Source organism: Carcharhinus amblyrhynchos, chromosome 33 (assembly GCF_965287045.1).
Source record: "Carcharhinus amblyrhynchos chromosome 33, sCarAmb.v2.hapA, whole genome shotgun sequence".
Lineage (NCBI taxonomy): Eukaryota > Metazoa > Chordata > Chondrichthyes > Carcharhiniformes > Carcharhinidae > Carcharhinus > Carcharhinus amblyrhynchos.
The window spans coordinates 16,616,719-16,636,739 of NC_137356.1; the positions used below are offsets into that span (position 1 = coordinate 16,616,719).

The 20,021-nt window shown below is 48.8% G+C and overlaps 1 protein-coding gene across 1 annotated transcript in view; it reads right to left on the bottom strand.

Annotated features, from left to right (window-relative positions):
* LOC145361030 (sterile alpha motif domain-containing protein 1-like) overlaps nt 1-20,021 on the bottom strand; it is a 56,789-nt gene that overhangs the window by 17,883 nt on the left and 18,885 nt on the right. The window contains exons 3-4 of the mRNA XM_080216576.1: nt 14,858-14,943; nt 13,837-13,897 (exon numbers count right to left, since the gene is read on the bottom strand). Of these exons, the coding sequence (XP_080072702.1) occupies nt 13,837-13,897; nt 14,858-14,943 (147 nt within the window). The remainder of the gene's footprint in view (nt 1-13,836; nt 13,898-14,857; nt 14,944-20,021) is intronic.

Consider the following 20,021-nt stretch of genomic DNA (forward strand, 5'->3'; position numbering starts at 1 on the left):
AAGATTGTCAGAGAATACAGCAGGATATAGATAGGCTGGAAAATTGGGCGGAGAAATGGTAGATGGAATTTAATCCTGACAAATGCGAAGTGATACATTTTGGTAGGTCCAATATAGGTGGAAGCTACAATATAAATGGCAGAACCATCAGGAGCATAGACACCGAGAGATCTGGGCATGCAGGTCCACAGATCCTTGAAAGTGGCAGCACAGCTGGAAAAGGTGGTGGAGAAAGCATACGACATACTTGCCTTCATCGGACTGGGCATCGAGTATAAAAACTGGCAAATTATGTTAGTTATATAAACCATTGGTGAGGCCACATTTGGAATACTGCATCCAATACTGGTCTCCACACTACCAGAAGGATGTGGAAGCTTTGGACAGAGTACAGAAAAGGTTTACCAGGATGTTGCCTGGTATGGAGGGTATTAACTACGAGGAGAGATTGAATAAATGGAATTTAATGTTGGCAAGTGTGAGGTGGTCCACTTTGGTAGGAAGAATGGTAGGAAGGACTATTACTTACGTGGCGAAAAACTGCAGCAGGCGACGGTGCAGAGGGACCTCGGGGTCCTTGTGCATGAGTCGCAAAAACCCAGCTTGCAGGTGCAGCAGGTGGTCAGGAAGGCGAATGGGATGCTGGCCTTCATAGCGAGGAGGATTGAATATAAAAGTAGGGAGGTCTTGCTGCAGCTGTATAGGGCATTGGTGAGGCCGCAGCTGGAGTACTGTGTGCAGTTTTGGGCGCCGTACTTACGCAAGGATATTTTGGCCCTGGAGGGAGTGCAAAGGAGGTTTACTAGGCTGATGCCGGAGTTGAGGGGATTGAGCTATGAGGAGAGGCTGAATAAACTAGGCTTGTACTCGTTAGAGTTTAGAAGAATGAGGGGAGATCTCATTGAGACGTATAAGATGATGAATGGGATGGATAGGATAGAGGTGGAGAGACTCTTCCCGCTCAAAAAAGACAGTAGGACTAGGGGGCACAGCCTCAAGATAAAGGGGAGGCGGTTTAGAACGGAGTTGAGGAGGAACTTCTTCACTCAAAGGGTGGTGAATCTCTGGAATTCTCTGCCCGTTGAAGTGGTGGAGGCTGCCTCGCTAAATATTTTTAAGAAGCAGGTTGATGGGTTCTTGATAAGAGAGGGGATTAAGGGTTATGGGGAGAGGGCGGGAAAGTGGAACTGAGCCACGACAGATCAGCCATGATCTTATTGAATGGCGGGGCAGGCTCGAAGGGCTAGATGGCCTACTCCTGCTCCTATTTCTTATGTTCTTATGTAATAAACTGGGATCGTTCTCCCTGGTAAGACGGAGGCTGAGGGGCGACCTGATAGAAGTTTATAAAGTTATGAGGGGTTTGGATAGGGTGAAGATAGGGTGGAAGCTTTTTCCCAGGGCAGAAATGAAAACTACAAGGTGGCACAAGTTCAAGGTAAGGGGGGGGAAGGTTCAGTGGAGATGTGCGGAGGAAGTTTTTTACACAGAGGGTGGTGGGGGCCTGGACTGCACTGCCAAGTGAGGTGATTGAGGCAGATATGTTAGCCACATTTAAGACTTAGCTGGATAGGCACATGAACTGATGGGGAATAGAGGGATACAGGCAGTTGGTCTAGATAGGACAATGAGATGGCGCAAGTTTGGAGGGCCAAAGGCCAATTCCCCGTTTGGGTCACTGTTTGTGTGGAGTCTACACATTCTCCCCGTGTCTGTGTAGGTTTCCTCCGGGTACTCCGGTTTCCTCCCACAGCCTGAAAAACGTGCTGGTTAGGTGCACTGGCCATGTTAAATTGCACCTTAGTGTCCCGGGATGTGTAAATCCCACTACAATCGCACCCAGTCCCAATCCCTGTAATCCCAATTATTTACCCTAGCTAATCCCCCCGACATTAAGGGGCAATCAAGCATGGCCAATCCACCTCACTCGCATATCTTTGGAATGCGGGAGGAAACCGGAGGTCCCAGAGGAAACACACACAGACACGGGGAGAATGTGCAAACTCCCGAGGCCAGAATTAAACTCGGGTCCCTGGCGCTGTGAGGCAGCAGTGCTAACTACTGTGCCTTCTTGAATCGCTGCAGTCCATATTCTGTGGGTTGACCCACAATGCCATTAGGGAGGGAATACCAGGATTTTGACCCAGCAACTGAAGGGATGGCGATGTATTTCCAAGTCAGGATGGTGAGTGGCTTTGAGGGGAGCTTGCAGGTTCCCATGGATCTAATTACTATTGTAATGCAGGGAAATGGGTCCACCAATTTGCAAGGTCCCACAAATAACGATTGGATAAATAAATCTGTTCCCATGGTGTTGGTTGAAACATATATTTTGGCCAAGGAAAGCGAGAAACACTCCCAAGCCCTGCCCAAAATGTTTTCCAACAAGAGGCCTGGTGAGGTCCAGCATTAGTATTTTGTCTAGAACATGGTACCTCTGACGGCATAGTCAGATCTCCGATCATTGCACTGGGGATACCAGCCAGGATAACATGTTTGTCTCAGGGACAAATGCCCAACTTCCTGCCTCTGTAATGAGTGTGCTTTCCACTGAGAGAGGCGGGCTGGCCGATATAATGGAAGACATGCACCTGTCTACATCAACGGTGATGAAGTGGGAATGGTTGAGAGTTTCAAATTTCCAGATGTCCAGATAACAAAGACACCTGTGTCGGATTCCAATTTATCGACTGCAGCTCAGCCTTCAACACTATTATTCCCACAAAACTCACCTCCAAACTCCGTGGCCTGGGCCTTGGCACCTCTCTCTGCGACTGGATCCTGAACTTCCAAACCCACAGATCAAAACAACACCTCCACGATCATCCTCAACACCAGTGCCCCACAAAGCTGTGATAGAGGAGAGCCGGTGGATGTGGTCTTTCTGGATTTTCAGAAGGCGTTTGATAAGGTACCTCACAAGAGGTTACTGCAGAAGGTCAGAGGACATGGAGTTGGGGGTAGGGTGTTAGCGTGGATAGAGGCTTGGTTGTCAAATAGGAGGCAGAGAGTGGGGGTCAATGGGTGCTATTCGGATTGGCGGTTGGTGACTAGTGGGGTGCCCCAGGGGTCGGTGCTGGGGCCTCAGCTATTTACCATTTATATAGATGATCTGGAGGAGGGAACCGAGTGTAGGGTGTCGAAATTTGCTGATGACACCAAGATTGGGGGAAAGGCAAATTGTGCGGAGGGTGTGGAGAGTCTGCAGAAGGATCTAGATAGGCTGGGCGAATGGGCCAGGAAATGGCAAATGGAATTTAATGTTGGCAAGTGTGAGGTGGTCCACTTTGGTAGGAAGAATGGTAGGAAGGACTATTACTTACGGGGCGAAAAACTGCAGCAGGCGACGGTGCAGAGGGACCTCGGGGTCCTTGTGCATGAGTCGCAAAAACCCAGCCTGCAGGTGCAGCAGGTGGTCAGGAAGGCGAATGGGATGCTGGCCTTCATAGCGAGGGGGATTGAATATAAAAGTAGGGAGGTCTTGCTGCAGCTGTATAGGGCATTGGTGAGGCCGCAGCTGGAGTACTGTGTGCAGTTTTGGGCGCCGCACCTGCGCAAGGATATTTTGGCCTTGGAGGGAGTGCAGAGGAGGTTTACTAGGCTGATACCGGAGTTGAGGGGGTTGAGCTATGAGGAGAGGCTGAATAAACTAGGCTTGTACTCGTTAGAGTTTAGAAGAATGAGGGGAGATCTCATTGAGACGTATAAGATGATGAATGGGATGGATAGGATAGAGGTGGAAAGACTCTTCCCGCTCAAAAAAGACAGTAGGACTAGGGGGCACAGCCTCAAGATAAAGGGGGGGCGGTTCAGAACGGAGTTGAGGAGGAACTTCTTCACTCAAAGGGTGGTGAATCTCTGGAATTCTCTGCCCGTTGAAGTGGTGGAGGCTGCCTCGCTAAATATTTTTAAGAAGCGGGTTGATGGGTTTTTGATAAGAGAGGGGATTAAGGGTTATGGGGAGAGGGCGGGAAAGTGGAACTGAGCCACGACAGATCAGCCATGATCTTATTGAATGGCGGGGCAGGCTCGAAGGGCCAGATGGCCTACTCCTGCTCCTATTTCTTATGTTCTTATGTTCTTATGTACTTTACTCATACACCTACGACTGTGAGGTCAAATTCCCCTCAAACTCGATTTTCAAGTTTGCCGATGACACTATCTCAGTGGGTCGGATCGCAAACAATGATAGACAGATTACAGGAAAGAGATAGAGAATCTGATGACTTGGTTCGAGGCAGTAATCTGTCCCACAATGTCAACAAAATGAAGGAGACAGTCATTGATTTCAGGAAGCATAGTGGAGGTGTCCCTGTCTATATCTATAGGTACGAAGCAGAAATGGTCAAGAGCTTCTAGCTTTTAGTTGTCCACATCACTTACAATCTGTCCTGGTCCCTCCCATGCTGACGCTATAGTTGGGAAAACCCACCAATGCCTCTACTTTCTCAAAAGACGAAGGAAATTTGGCAAATCTGGTATGGCTGTCACCAACTTTTACAAGTGCATAATAGAAAACATTCTTTCTGTTTGTATCACAGCTTGGTATGGCTCCTGCTCTGTCTCAGACTGCAAGAAACTACAAAGGATCATTAATGAACTGCAGTCCATCACTTAAACTAGCGTCTCACCTACTGACTCTGTCAATACTTGCTGCTGCTTCGGGAAAGAAGCCAGTATAACTTACAACCCACGCATCCCAGACATTCTCTCTTCCACCTTCTTCAAAAGTGTGAGGACACGTACCAACCGGTTCAAGACTAGCTTCTTCCCTAGACCTAGCTTACATTAAGCTGCTCGTTCTCTATACCCTAGCTATGGCTATAACAGTACATTCTTCACTCTCTCCTTTCCTTCTGCCCCATGTACTCTATGAACAGTATGCTTAGTCTGTACAGCGTGCAAGAAACAATACTTTTCACTGTATCCCAGTACACGTGACAACAATAAATCAAATGAATATTCAACCCTGGACTGAAAGTACCTCACCAGGTCACGATTATTGCCTTTTCAACGGAGAGAGTTTCGCTGTGTACAAATTGCGGCAGGCTCGCTACACTTTCAAAGGACTCTGTTGGCTTTGGAACAGGCTAAAATGTGCAAAGTGCTGCAAAAATGCAAGCATTATTTTTAATTCTTTCATGGTCTTGGGAGCAAATCCATCATTTATTGCCCATCCCTAGTTGCCCTTGGAGGACAGTCAGGAGTCAACCACATTGCTGTGGCTCTGGAGTCACATGTAGGCCAGACAGAATAAAGACGGCAGATTTCCTTCCCTGAAGGGACATTAGTGACCCAATTAGGTTTTTCCAACAATTAACAATGGTTTCATGGACATCAATTCCCAGATTAGGTTTATATTCCAATTCCAATTCCAATGCCACCAACTTCCCCACGTCTACACAATATTGTCGACTCTATGCTCACTTTAGTCCCGCCCATTGACCTTCTCCCCCACCACCTCGACTAAATCCCACCCCTCCGACCATCCCATTGGACAAGATGAGAACACTCCCGCCTTCCAATTGGCTGATGGGGCTGTCACTCATCTCGCCCTGCCTACACCCAGTTCCCCCATTGGACAGGCATAGCCTCTCACCGCCTTCCCATTGGCTGCGCGGACTGTCATTCTCCGCCCAACGACACAAACACATCCCCGCCCCTCGGGCCGTCCCATTCGTCGCTGGCAGATGCCATCTCCGCCCTCTGATTTGTCGGCCGGACTGTCACTCACGACACCCAGAGTAAACCCCGCCCTCAGGCCTTCCCATTGGTCGCGTAGAGCACTTCGCCGCCCTTCGATTGGTTGACCCGGCGGTCACTCACCGCACCGAGTAAACCCCGCCCCTCGAACCTTCCCATTGGACAGGTAGAGGCCTTCACCACCCTCCCATTGGTTGGCCAGACTGTCACTCAGCAAACCCAGAGTAAAGCCTGCCCCTCGCACCTTCCCATTGGACGTGGAGAGGGCTTCACCGCCTTTCGATTGGCCGACGAGGCTGTCAATCAGGCGTCCCGTCACCCAATCAGGCGGCTCGAGCTCCGTCCAGCTGCCGTTGGCAAGGGGATGGTGGGAAACGCCCACCACTCTGACAAACGAGGGGATGGCAGCCGGTGGCGTCTCCCGCGCCTTGTCGTTTCTCTCTCTCCTACCTCAGTGGCGCTGAGCACCCTCCGCCTTGGAGCCACCGTCCCGCTCGTACTCCCCCCTCCCGCTCCGTTGTCTCACTAGGCGGCGGTGGCGGCCGCCATTTGCGCATGCGTGACTTAGGACAGCGCCCGCACGGCGCCTGCGCAGATGCGTCATGACGTAATGCCGCAACCAGAAGGCGGGAAGGAGCAGGGATCCCGACTGAGACTCAGCACACCCCCCAGAGGAAGGGCAAGGTATTACAGCCTGACAGAGGGAGAGAAAGATCCCAACATGGTACTAAAGAGGGGTCTTCTCTAGAATGATGGTAATTAATATTAGAATTTTATTCTAAAATATTACAAGTGTTCTAATCATAAAATTGTAAAATTATGGAGACATTGTGCGAAAATGGCATAGATTAGCCATAGTCTGGCTGAATGGGCAGAGATGATGGGGAGATTCTGGCATTGGACTGGGGTAAACACAGTAAGAAGTCTCACAACACCAGGCTAAAGTCCGCTACAACAAGGGATGAATAAACTGAGTGTGTGCCTTATATGCCCTGTTTGTGATCAGAACTCCCACTCACCTGACGAAGAGGCAAAGCCCCAAAAGCTAGTGGCGTTTGCTACCAAATAAACCTGTTGGACTTTAACCTGGTGTTGTGAGACTTCTTACAGGCGGGAAGGAGTCTCAGTCTCCAGACTGAGACTCAGCACACCCCCTCCCCAGAGGAAGGGCAAGGTATTACAGCCTGACAGAGGGAGAGTAAGATCCCAACACGGTACTAAAGAGGGGTCTTCTCTAGAATGATGGTAATTAATATTACAATATTTTAGAATAAAATTCTAAGTGTTCTAATTATAAAATTGTAAAATTATGGAGACATTGTGGGAAAATGGGATAGATTAGCCATAGTCTGGCTGAACGGGCAGAGATGATGAGGAGATCCACCTAACCAGCATGTCTTTCGACTGCGAGAGGAAACCGGAGCATCCGGAGGAAACCCACGTAGACATGGGGAGAATTCCACACAGATCCAAGCTGGGAATCGAACCCTGATCCCTGGCGCTGAGAGGCAGCAGAGCTAACCACCGTGCTGCCCAATAATTAAACTTTACAAGTATCGGGACTTTGCTTGCAGTTAAGGCACAAGAAGATGCATTCAAGTTCAAGAAGACGGGTGACTTGGGATGTGGTGATGTTCCCATGCGGCAGCGTAGCAACAGAACACTTGGCAGTCAGTTTAACTCAGCAACTGCAGAGCTCTTGGAATAAAAGGAACAGTAGCAACAAGGATATAAAATTTGGCTGAGTGACAGGAAACAGGGAGTGGTGATTAATGGATGTTTAACCAGACTGGAGGAATGTTTACAGTGGAGCTCCCCCAGGATCGGTGTTGGGACCCCTGCTCTTCCTGATATATGTTAAAGACCTAGACCTTAGTGTACCGGACACCATTTCAAAATTTGTGGACGAAACAAAACTGGGAATTGTGAGGGGTGGATAGTGGAGAATGTCAAAAGGATAAGTTGGTGGAATGGACGGACAGATGCAGAGAAGAGAGCAGACACAATATAAAATAAATTCTAAAGAGGTTGAAGGAGCAGAGAGAACTGCGTGTACCTGAATCCCTACATTGCAGGAGGAGGCCATTCAGCCCATTGAGTCTGTACCGACCATAATCCCACCCAGGCCCTATTACCATAACCTCACAAATTTACCCTAGCTAGCCGCCCTGACACCAGGGTCAATTGAGCATGGCCAATCAATCTAACCCACACGTCTTTGGAGTGTGGGAAGAAACCAGAGCACCTGGAGGAAACCCGGGAGAATTTGTCAGGAGAACATAAGACGGGTTGAGAAAGTGGTTAGAAAGGATAGCAGGACTAGAGGGCACAGCCTCAAGATAGCGGGGGGGACAGTTTAGATCAGAGTTGAGGAGGAACTTCTTTACTCAAAGGGTGGTGAATCTCTGGAATTCTCTGCCCGTTGAAGTGGTGGAGGCTACCTCGCTGAATATATTTAAGTCACAGGTAGATAGGTTTCTGATAGACAGGGGAATTAAGGGTTATGGGGAGAAAGCGGGAAAGTGGAACTGATCCACTTCAGATCAGCCATGATCTTATTGAATGGCGGGGCAGGCTCGAAGGGCTAGATGGCCTACTCCTGCTCCTACTTCTTATGTTCTTATGGTTAACGAAACAGAGAATCCCAAGAACCATAGAATTCCTACATACAGCATCCCTGGGTTTCATTTACAGAGCTTCGGATATTAAAAGGAGGAAGTTATGTTAAACTTGTGTAGAACAGTGGTGTGGCATCATCTGGATTACTGTGTCCACTTCTGGGTTCCACACTTTAGGAAGGAAGTGAAGGCACCAGAGAGAGAATGCGGAATAAAGTCCTAAGAATGAAGTTCCTCATCCCTGGAACCAGTTCTGAAGGTAGACTGGTGAAGTTGGGGCTGTTATTCTCAGAAAAAAGAAAATTGATTTGTCAAAAGGTATTCAGGATCACAGGGGATCTGGAAATAGCAGATGCCCAGACCCCCCTCACGAAGGGGAAGCTGTGCCCACTTGCAAAAGGATCGAGGGCACAGCTTTAAGGTAATTAGCAAAAGAGGCAATCACGGTACAAAGAGAAACTTAGCGCTGCTCCCTCACAGCGCCAGGAACCCGGGTTCGATTCCCGGCTTCGGTCACTGTCCGTGCACATTCTCCCCGTGTCTGCGTGGGTTTCCCCGGGTGCTCTGGTTTCCTCCCACAGTCCAAAGACATGCTGGTTAGGTGTATTGACCCAAACAGGTGCCAGAGTGTGGCGACTAGGGGAATTTCACAGTAACTTCATTGCAGTGTTAATCTAAGCCTAACTTGTGACTAATAAATACATTTTAAAAAAACTTGTCCACAATGAGTGGTTAAGGTCCGGAACTCTCTGAGCAGGAATTGGGAGCAATTCAGCCCTTCCATTCCACTCTGCCATTCAATCAGATCCTGGCTGATCTCAATCCTCGTCTCAACTCCACTTTCCTGCCTGCTCCCCATCACCCTTCATCCCATCAGAAACGTATCTATCTCTTTCTTGAGTCTGTTGATTGATTCTGCCTCTGCCGCACTCTGGGGCAGTGAGTTCCACAGATTCACAAACCTGCCGAGAGAAGGAGTTTCTCCTCATCTCAATGTTGGACCTCCCTTCAGTCACTCGATATCGATGACCTCTTGTCCCGCAAGGGAGAACCTCTGTTCAATGCCCACCTTATCAACCCCCTTCTGCATTTTATATGCCTCAAATCAGAGCCCCCACCCACCCCATTTTATTCTTCTGAACTCCAGCGAGTACAAGTCCAACCAGGATAGGGGAGGTTCACGCGAGGAGTTCAAAAGGAAAGTTGGCTTATTATCTGAAAAGGGAGAAGGTGAGGGAGTGGCACTGGGTGAAGTGCTCCTTTGGAGAAGGGGCACAGGACACAATGGGCCAAATGGCCTGCTCCTGTGCCATAACCATTCTATGGTCATCCTTTTGCCTGAACCCTTCTCAACACCAGCAAGCACTCGCTCTCCGGACTGTACGAAGTAACCGAGGATTGAGATTACTGATCGTTGTCCTGCAATGAGGAGATGGCTCGGATAGATTGTGTGCAACTGGCCAAAGTGAAGCTTAACGCACCGACTCAACACGTGTTGACCTGGCAATTCTGACAGGACAAACAGCTCATACTTTCTACTGTTCTGCGGCAGGCAAAAAACAGACAATCTGGCATTTTTGATGAATCCGCCAGATCTACACTAATCCAAAAACGGGACACAACTCAATTATATATCATAGAATCCTACAGTGCAGAAAGAGGCCCTTCAGCCCATCAAGTCTGCACCGAACACAATCCCACCCCAGGCCCTACCCCCATATCCCTACGTATTATACCCACTAATCCCTCTAACCTACACATCCCAGGACACTAAGTAAGGGGCAATTTCTTAGCATGGCCAATCAACCTAACCCGCACATCTTTGGACTGTGGGAGGAAACCCACACAGACACGAGGAGAATGTGCAAGCTCCGAGCCGGGAATCGAACCCGGGTCCCTGGAGCTGTGAAGCAGCAGTGCTAACCGCTGTGCTACCGTGCCGCCCCTCAAATTATCCCTCAGGTGTTGAAATAACTTAGAATATCCTGAGTAAACAGGCCATTCGGCCCAACTAGTCCATACTGGCAACTTACAGCAGGTCGGTGAGGTTGCCGGGGTGCAGCCCCAGTGAGGACAATATGTTAATGATGACATTTTCCGCCTTCTCCAGATTCCACGCCTTAAGAGTATATTGGTGACCATGGACTTACATTGGATTGGCCCGTGATTTTAAGCTTGGCAGTGGTTTGCTGTCGCTTCCCGCAGTATATCTGACCAGGAAACTCTCCCACTCTCGCCGCCTGCCATCAGGGGGATTGGAAGGATTTACAGGCCGATAATCAACCTGCCAGGCCACATTCTGCACGCTCCTCCCATGGCCACCAGGCCCTGAAGGGACAGTCAAACCCAAGAACCTCTGACCAACACAAGACCTCTAACTACAGTCATCAACTTTGAATGTAAATCAGGAGATTATAACAGATTCAAATCCTTAAATAACATTTGAAACAACATTCATCTAAGTGCTGGAAGCCATTAGTACAAAAGACATGCTGGTTAGGTGCTAAATTCTCCCTCAGTGTACCCGAACAGGAGTTTGCCGACTAGGGGACTTTCACAGTAACTTCACTGCACTGTTAATAAAGTTTATTTATTAGTCACAAGTGAGGCTTACATTAACACTGCAATGAAGTTAGTGTGAAATTCCCCTAAACGCCACACTCTGGCACCTGTTCAGGCCAACGCACTCTAACCAACACAGGTTGAAGAATCCCGTCCTACAGAGTACAGCCGATGGCAACGGAGAGAAATCAATATTTGGACCAGTTACAGAGATGACACGAATCTTGCAAGACATTGTCAGCAGTATCCTTAAGGGGACTCACGTTCTTCCCCCAGTTTTTCGACCTGCCTCTATGTGCAAAGAAGATGGAGGTCTACCTTGGGAGTTGGTGACGTATTGGTAATGTCACTGGACTGGCAGTCATGGCTAATGCTCCGGGTGGGTTCAAATCCCACTACAGCAGCTGGTGGAATTTAATTTCTATTAATAAATCTGGAATGGTAAAGCTAGTCTCAGGAATGTTGAAACTATCCCCCGATTGTCCTTAAAAACCCATCTAGGAAAGGAAGGAAATCTGCCAGCCTTACCCAGCCTGACCTACATGACTCTTAACTGCCCTCTGAAATGGCCTGGTAACCCACACAGGTCAAGGGGCGCTGACCTTGGCCAGCGATCCTATGAAAGGAGAAAGCAAATAAACATAGATAGTCTTGCTCAATTTAGCAACTGAACAAGTTGCCATGGTGACATGTTGCCTCAGCAACTGAGGCTTGCCTATTGCGATCCAATTGAATACTTTAGCGAGTGTGATGTTTGTGTGAAAATCAATTCCAAAATGGTAGCAAAACTCGCTGGGAAGCTAAACCTTGAGGAAGGTGGTTTCAGGAGATATTAGTTGGTTAAAGCCAGAGGCTGTCACATACACATATCCCATGAAAGAACAAAAAAAAACTTGGTGTTGCGAAAGGGAACTTACGATTTTTAAAATTCTTTCCTCGGGCGTGGAACAGCATTTATTGCCCATCCCTAATTGCCCTCGAGGAGGTTGTGGTGAGCCGCCTACATGGACCAGCTGCAGTCCCTGGGGTGTAGGTACACTCGCAGTGCTGTTAGGGAGGGAGTTTCAGGATTTTGACCCAGAGACAGTGAAGGAGCGGCCGATATATTTCCAAGTCAGGATGGCGCGTGGTTTGGAGAGAAACTTGCAATTGTTCCCACTTATCTGTTGTCCTTTTGAGGTGGTAAAGTCACAGGTTATTAAGGTGTTATCTAAGGAGCCTCGAGGAGTTCACAAGATATAAGATAAAAAGAATTAGGCCATTTTGTCTATCAGGTCTGCTCTGCCGTTCAGTCATGGCTGCTAAGTTTCTCAACTCCATTCTCCCGCCCTTTCCCCCTTACCAATTAAGAACATATCCATCTCTGTCTTAACTACACTCAATAATCTGGCCTCCACATCCTTCTGTGGCACTGAATTTCACACATTCACCATACTCTGGCTGAAGAAATTCCTCCTCATCCCGATTCTAAAGGCTGTGCCCTTGGATCCTAGTCTCACCGACTAATGGAAATATCTTCCCCAAGTCCACTCTATCCAGACCTTTCAGTATTCTGTAAGGTGTCAATGAGATTCCACCCCCCACATCCTTCTAAACTCCATCGAGGACAGACCCAGAGTCCTCAGACGCTCCTCACACGTCAAGCTTTTCGTTCCTGGGATCAGAATTCCCACCCTCCGACTTGTTCAGCTCCTGGTCAATGTTAACCCCTTAGGATGTTGATGGTGGGACAGATTCCATTGAACATCCAGGGTGTGATGATCTCCATTACCTGCATGGGGGAAATCACTAATTGACCACCCTGTTGGGCTTGTTGAACAAAGAAAATTACAGCACAGGAACAGGCCCTTCGGCCCCTCCAAGCCTGCACTGACCATGCTGCCCGATTGAAGTAAAGCCCCCTACCCTTCTGGGGACCATATCCCGCTATTCCCATCCTATTTATGTGTTTGCCCCTTAAAACTCACTATTGTATCTGCTTCCACTACCTCTCCCAGCAACGAGTTCCAGGCGTCCACCACCCTCTTAAAAAAAATCTTGAATACGAGCTCCCTGGGGATTGGTAATTAGCCCAGTAGGTAGAGCTTGTATACCAAGCGCTGTGTAAGCAAGACTCTGAGAGGGTCCATTAACCTTTTAGTTCCAGTTGGGACCTGTTGTGTTCACCGCAGGCTCGTGGCTATTGATTATTTTCATTTTGGGTAATAAAAGCACAGTTCCTTCAAAGCCGACTCCTGGAGTTATTGTACAGGAGAGATGGTTTGACTCTGTCTTGTTGGAGACGGTTATTGCCTGACATTGTGTAGTGCGTATGTTACTTACCCTCATATCAGCTGAAGCCTAAATGTTGTCCTGGTCTTGCTGCATATGGACATGGTTAGCTTCAGTGTATGCATCTGGTGCCGAACACTATTTAAGTTTATTTATCAGTGTCACAAGTCAGCTTACATTAACATTGCAATGAAGTTACTGTGAAAATCCTCTTGTCGCCACATTCTGGCACCTGTTTGGGTACACTGAGGGAGAATTTAGCACGGCCAATGCACCTAACTGGCACATCTTTCAGGAGGAAACCAGAACGCTCAGAGGAAACCCACGCAGACACGGGGAGAACATGCAGACTCCGCACAGACAGTGACCCAAGCCTGTAATCGAATCCGGGCCCCTGGCTCCGTGAGGCAGTGGTACTAACTAACTGTGTCACCGAGCCACCATTGAGGCACAGTGGTTAGCACTGTTGCCTCATGATGCAGTGATGAGGGAACAGTAAGACAGAGTGTGTGTGTGAGAGAGAAAGAGTGAGGGAGGGAGAGAAGGGGAAGTCAATCAGCCATTATCATGTGCCTATTAGACAAATGGGGAACGGTAGCATTCACCTCAATCAGAGCAAAACCAAAGACCTGAGTTTTCACAAAGGGGCAGGTAACGGACAATGTAGCTAAACGCTCCCTACCTTCAGTAGCTTTGGCTTCTGGTTGCTGGCTGGTTTGGGAATCAGATTCTTCACGGGGTGTCTGAAAAGGAGAAACGTGTGTGTCAACCCATCACTCCACAAAGAGACCCGATCTCACCCTCCCTGCTTTGGGATCTGACCCAGGGCCCCGCCATCCGTTACACACAGGGGACCTGAGCCCCTGGCTCCGAGTGCATTCCCAGTCCCAATCTGCACTTGTTCCCCCCTTCACCCAGCTGCTCTGTCTACAGGTTGGAAACCACCCCCACCAAACAGCTGAATAAACAGGCAAGGGCACAGTTTGGAAAGATGGAAGGTGCCAGCAGGGGGAGAAAGGAACGACCGATCTCGTGTTCAGGAGAGAGGTTACCAGCACACACACACACACCCAATGCCCTTCCCTTCCCATCTCATTCTGGTGCACCCATCTCTCCGCCACCTGAATCCCCCTTCCCCTCCAGTGTACTGTCCCCTTCCTCTCCCCCATCCAGTACTATTTCCAAATGAGAGCCCCGTCTGGTTAACCGACCCCACTGGGGATGAGCAGAAGGAACAGACCCACAGGAATAGGTGGGGAAGAAAGACCCCCCCCCCCCCCCCCCTCCCACTTAAGAGGTGACCTAATTGAGGCATACAAGATGATCAGAGGGTTGGATAGGGTGGACAGTGAGAGCCTTTTTCCTCGGATGGTGATGGCTAACACGACGGGACGTAGCTTTAAATTGAGGGGTGGTAATTATAGGACGGATGTCAGAGGTAGGTTCTTTACTCAGAGGGTAGTAAGGGTGTGGAATGCCCTGCCTGCAGCAGTTGTGGACTCGCCAACTTTAAGGGCGTTCAAATGGTCTGTGGATAGGCATATGGATAATATTGGAATAGTTTAGGTTAGAGGGTCATTAGATTGGTTCCACTGGTCGGCGCAACATCGAGGGCCGAAGGGCCTGTACTGCGCTGTAACGTTCTATGTTCCTGAGCTATGCTTATAATGTAAAAAGGAGAAAAATGCTCCTCCAATACTCACATCCTCCATATCCTGGGACCTCTCCCTGGGCTCGCAGAGTTCGAGTTGCTGTTGGTCTTTTAGCTGCAGCTCAGGTTCTGCCTCCCCTGTGATGTGAAAGACAAAAAAAATGAAAAAAATGACCAGAACGTGAGTGCAATGACCGCGTCTCGGCGAGTGAGAGTGACCACAGTCCAGGATCCCGGAACACAGCGTTTGATCAGGAACACTGATCGATCCAGTCTTGGCTACTCAGATCCACAGGGAAACTGCCTCAGACTCGGAGACACTGTTCAACTACAAAAGAAGAAGAGTCCCTCAAAACACCGTCACCTCCCTGCACTGTTACATAATTGTTCCAGCGCAGAAACAGGCCATTCGGTCCGTCTGGTCTATGCTGCTCATGTTCCACATGAGCCTCCTCTCACCCGACTTAATCAAATCCTATCAGCATATCCTAATCTGTTCTCCGACACACACTTATATCATAGAATCCCTACAGTATAAAAGGAGGCCATTCGGCCCATTGAGTCTGCACTGACAACAATCCTACCCTATCTCCCTAACACCACGTATTTGCCCTGCCAATCACCCTTACACTAAGGGGCAAGTTAGCATGGCCAGTCCACCTAACCTACACATCTTTGAACCAGAGCACGCAGAAGAAACCCACACAGAAAAGGGGAGAATGTGCAAACTCCACACAGAGTGTCACCTAAGACCAGAATCGAACCCGGATCCCTGGTACTGAGGGATGCTAACCACCGTGCCGCCTCAAAGAAACACTCTTCCCTGGAAAATGAGTGTCGCTGGCTAGGCCAGCATTTGTTACCTTTCCCTAACTGTCCTCGGGAAGGTAGGGTGAGCTGCCTTCACGATCTGCTGCAGTCCAGTGTGGTTCAGGTACACCCACAGTGCTGCTGGGGAGGCAATTCTGTGATTTGTTTTGCAACACAGCGAGCTGTTGGGTTCTGGAATTTGAGAGCAGCGCTCCCAAATTCTGACACAGGTTTAACTTCTGTGCTTCTGAATTCTAGTCCTCGCGCAGCCCAAAGCTTTACTTGTGTTTTTAAACCCTTGTGTCACAAGTTGTGGCTATTTGTGTACCCTTTGTCTACCCATGGGTGGCACGGTAGCACAGTGGGTTAGCACTGCTGGTTCACAGCTCCAGGGGACCTGGGTTCGATTCCCGGCTCGGGTCACTGTCTGCGTGGAGTTTGCACATTCTCCTCGTGTCTGCGTGGGTTTCCTCCGAATGCTCCGGTTTCCTCCTACAGTCTAAAGATGTGCAGGTTAGGTTGATTGGCCATGCTAAAATTGTCCCTTAGTGTCCCAGGATGTGTAGGTTAGAGGGGTTAGCGGGTAAATGTATAGGAGTATGGGGATAGGGCCTGGGTGGGATTGTGGTCGGTGCAGGCTTGATGGGCCGAAGGGCCTCTTTCTGCACTGTAGGGTTCTTTGTATAATCTATGTATAACCCACACATCTGGCTGCCTCTCACCCCATTAAGAATCTCACTTCCCAAAGAATACATCCTTATCCCTCCTATTAGGTTACCAAAACAATTCCTGAGTGCAAAAACTGTCCTACAATATGTTGAGCAGAGATACAAACAAGAGGAAATTTTATTTAACACCTCTTCACGTTACTGAGACATAAACACACCCTGAAGGCTTCCAGTAATTGTACACAATTAAATATCATTTGAGTACATAAACAGGAGTTAGGACACTGTAGTGATACAGACAGGACTGTACGGGACATGAAGTTTCTTTAATAGAACTGTAAAGCATACTTTCTTAAAAAGTCCCTCTGAAACAGGCTTGGAAACAAGGAGCAGGTGAGATGACCCAATGTTCCAGTGCTCTGATGTGGAACCAGAGCCCACTGCAGGAGTTTAGCAAGTAATTTAGTGCTCAGGGAGCTCTGCCCCCTCAGAGTGCCACAGTAGGGCAGAGGGAGGCCCAGAGGTGGCGGGCAGAGGGAGGGATGCACTGTCAGGTGCTAGCATTCAACCATAGCAAAAACAAAACCCATAGAAACCCTACAGTACAGAAGAGAGGCCATTCGGCCCATCAAGACTGCATCGACAACAATCCCACCCAGGCCTTATCCCCGTACCCCTACATATTTTACCCACTAATCCCTCTAACCTATGCATCCCAGGACACTAAAGGGCAATTTAGCGTGGCCAATCAACCTAGCCCGCACATCTTTGGACTGTGGAAGGAAACCGGAGCACCCGGAGGCAACCCATGTAGACACGGGGAGAATGTGCAAACTTCGCACAGACGGTGACCCGAGCCGGGAATCGAACCCAGGTCCCTGGAGCTGTGAAGCAGCAGTGCTAACCACTGTGCTACCGTGTCACCCAAATTTGAATGGTGGCATAGTGCCAAGGACCCAGGTTCGATTCCAACCTTGGGAAAGCATACTTTCTGGTTGTATCACAAGCTGGTATGGCTCCTGCTCGGACCAAGACCACAAGAAACTACAAAGCATCATGACCAAAGCCCAGTCCATCACCCAAACCAGCCTCCCATCCGTTGACCCTGTCTACTCTTGCTGCTGCCTTGGAAAAGTGGGCAGAATCAAGCACTCCACACATTCTCTCTTCCACCTTCTTATGTCGAGAAAAAGTCTGAGGTCCCGTACCAACCCCCTCAAGAACAGCTTCTTCCCTGCTGCCATCAGACTTTTGAATGGACCTACCTCGCATTAAGTTGATCTTTCTCTACACCCTAGCTATGAGTGCAACACTACATTCTGCACCCTCTCTACGAACGGTATGCTTTGTCTGTATAGCGTGCAAGAAACAATACTTTTCACTGTACATGTGACAATAATAAAATCAAATCAAAAATGTTTTACAGCACAGGAAGAGGCCCTTTGGCCCATCACGTGTGTCCTGGCCATCAAACCCCTATCTATTCATCTATTCTAATCCCATTTTCTAGCATTTGCTCAGTAGCCTTGTCTACGATGGCGTTTTAAGTGCTCATCTAAATGCTTATTAAATGTTGTGAGGCTTCCCACCTCTACCACTCTTTCAGGCAGCGAGTCCCAGAATCCCAGCACCCTCTGTGAAAAAGATTTTCCTCAAATTCCCCTCTAAATCTCCTGCGTCCTACCTAAATCCTCCTGCACCCAGCCCCACCTCCCCCCTCCCCATGGTCAGTGATCCCTATTAAGGATCTACGTCCCTCAAAATTTTCAACATCTCGATCAGGTCCCTCCCTCGGCCTTCTCTGCTCTATGGAAAACACACCCAGCCTAACCACCCACTTTACATCGCTGAATCGCTCCAGCCCAGGTAACATCCTGGTGAATCTCCTCCGCACCCTCTCCAGCGCAATCACATCCTTCCTACAGTGGGGCAACCAGAACTGCACACAATACTCTAGCTGTGGCCTAACCAGCGTCTCACACAGCTCCATCATAACCTCCCTGCTCTTATATCCAATGCCTCGATCAATAAAGACAAGTCTCCCTTATGCCTTCTTAACCATCTTCTGCTGCCTTCAGGGATCTTTGCTCATGCACCAGAAGGTCCCTCTGGTCCTCTGTACTCCCTAGGGTCTCACCATTCCTCATGCATTCCCTTGCCTTGTTCGTCCTTCCCAAATGCATCACCTCACACTTTCCAAGTTTAGTTCCATTTGTCACTATACTGCCCGTCTACACCGTTCCGTAACCTTAGGCTTTGTTCCTCGGCATTTACCACACCAAACTTAGTGTCATCTGCAAACGTACTGATCATATCTCCTACATTCGACTCCAGATAATTAACGTACTGTCTGTGTGAAGTTTGCTTGTTCTCCCCATGTCTGCATGGGTGTCCTCCGGGTGCTCCAGTTTCCTCCCACAGTCTGAAAGATGTGCAGGTTAGGTGGATTGGCCGTGCTAAATTGTCCCTTAGTGTCCAAGGATGTGTGGGTTAGGTGGATTAACCATGCCAAAAGCAGTGAGGATAGGGAGGGCCTGGGTGGGATGCTCTTTTGGAGACCGGTGCAGACCCGATGGGCTGTATGGCCTCTTTCTGCACTGTATGGATTTTATGAATGAAACAATAGTCTAGAGCTCTGCCTGGTGGTTTGAGTGAACTTAAAAGATTCCATGACACTGTTGGGAGAAGGAGGTCATTCTCCCGTCGGACTGACTTGCATTTAAACAGCGACTTTTATAACCTCACGCTGCCCTGGGAGTGCTGACACTGCGGCACTCCCTCAGCACCAACCCTCTGACAGTGCGGCACTCCCTCAGCACTGACCCTCTGACAGTGTGGCACTCCCTCAGCACTGAGGTGTTAACCTATATTGTGTTCCAGCCTTGTAGTGGGATTTGAACCCACAGTCTCAGATTGTTACCGGTGAGCTGGACTGACGAACTCTGATTAACAATCGGCATAAACACCCTCTTGTCCTCCAACACTCCCTTACCCCATGTTATACTCTGTGATGTCTCCCAGCTAGACTGTCAATAATAATAACCAACACTTGAGTTTAAAGTTTACTTATTAGTGTCACAAGTAGGCTTACATTAACACTGCAATGAAGTTACTCTGGTGCCTGGTCAGGTACACTGACGGAGAATGAACCTAAACCAGCACATCTTTCAGAATGTGGAAGGAAAGCAGAGCAGCCGGAGGAAACCCACGCAGATACAGGGAGAACATGCAGACTCCACACAGTGACCCAAGCAGGAATTGAACCCGGGTCCCTGGCGCTGAGAGGCAGCAGTGCTGACCCACTGTTGGAATCCTCTAGACTGCTTTCTTGTAACAAGAACTTGGCAGCCCAAAATTATCTTCGATGCCTCTTCTGAGGTCAGCCATTGATTAAACCTCCTTATCCAACTACGGGAGCTCAGGAACATGTCTTTACCCTTCCTGCTATTTGCCTCCAAGCCGGTTTCATAAGCTGCTTCCAAGGAATGTTCCACAAGACACTATACAGTATTGGTCAATACAGTACCATCTGTAGGGTGATGCTCTGTACACTATCCCTCCATACAGTTCTGTATAACCTTTTGCGCGATAACTGTGCCTCAGTCGCTTCCGCTGTCCACTTCATGGCAGCCAAATTTACACACAGCAAGATCCCACAAACTACAAGCTGTAATGGCTCATTTGGTTTAGAACATAGAACACTACAGCACAAACAGGCCCTTCGGCCCACAAGTTACA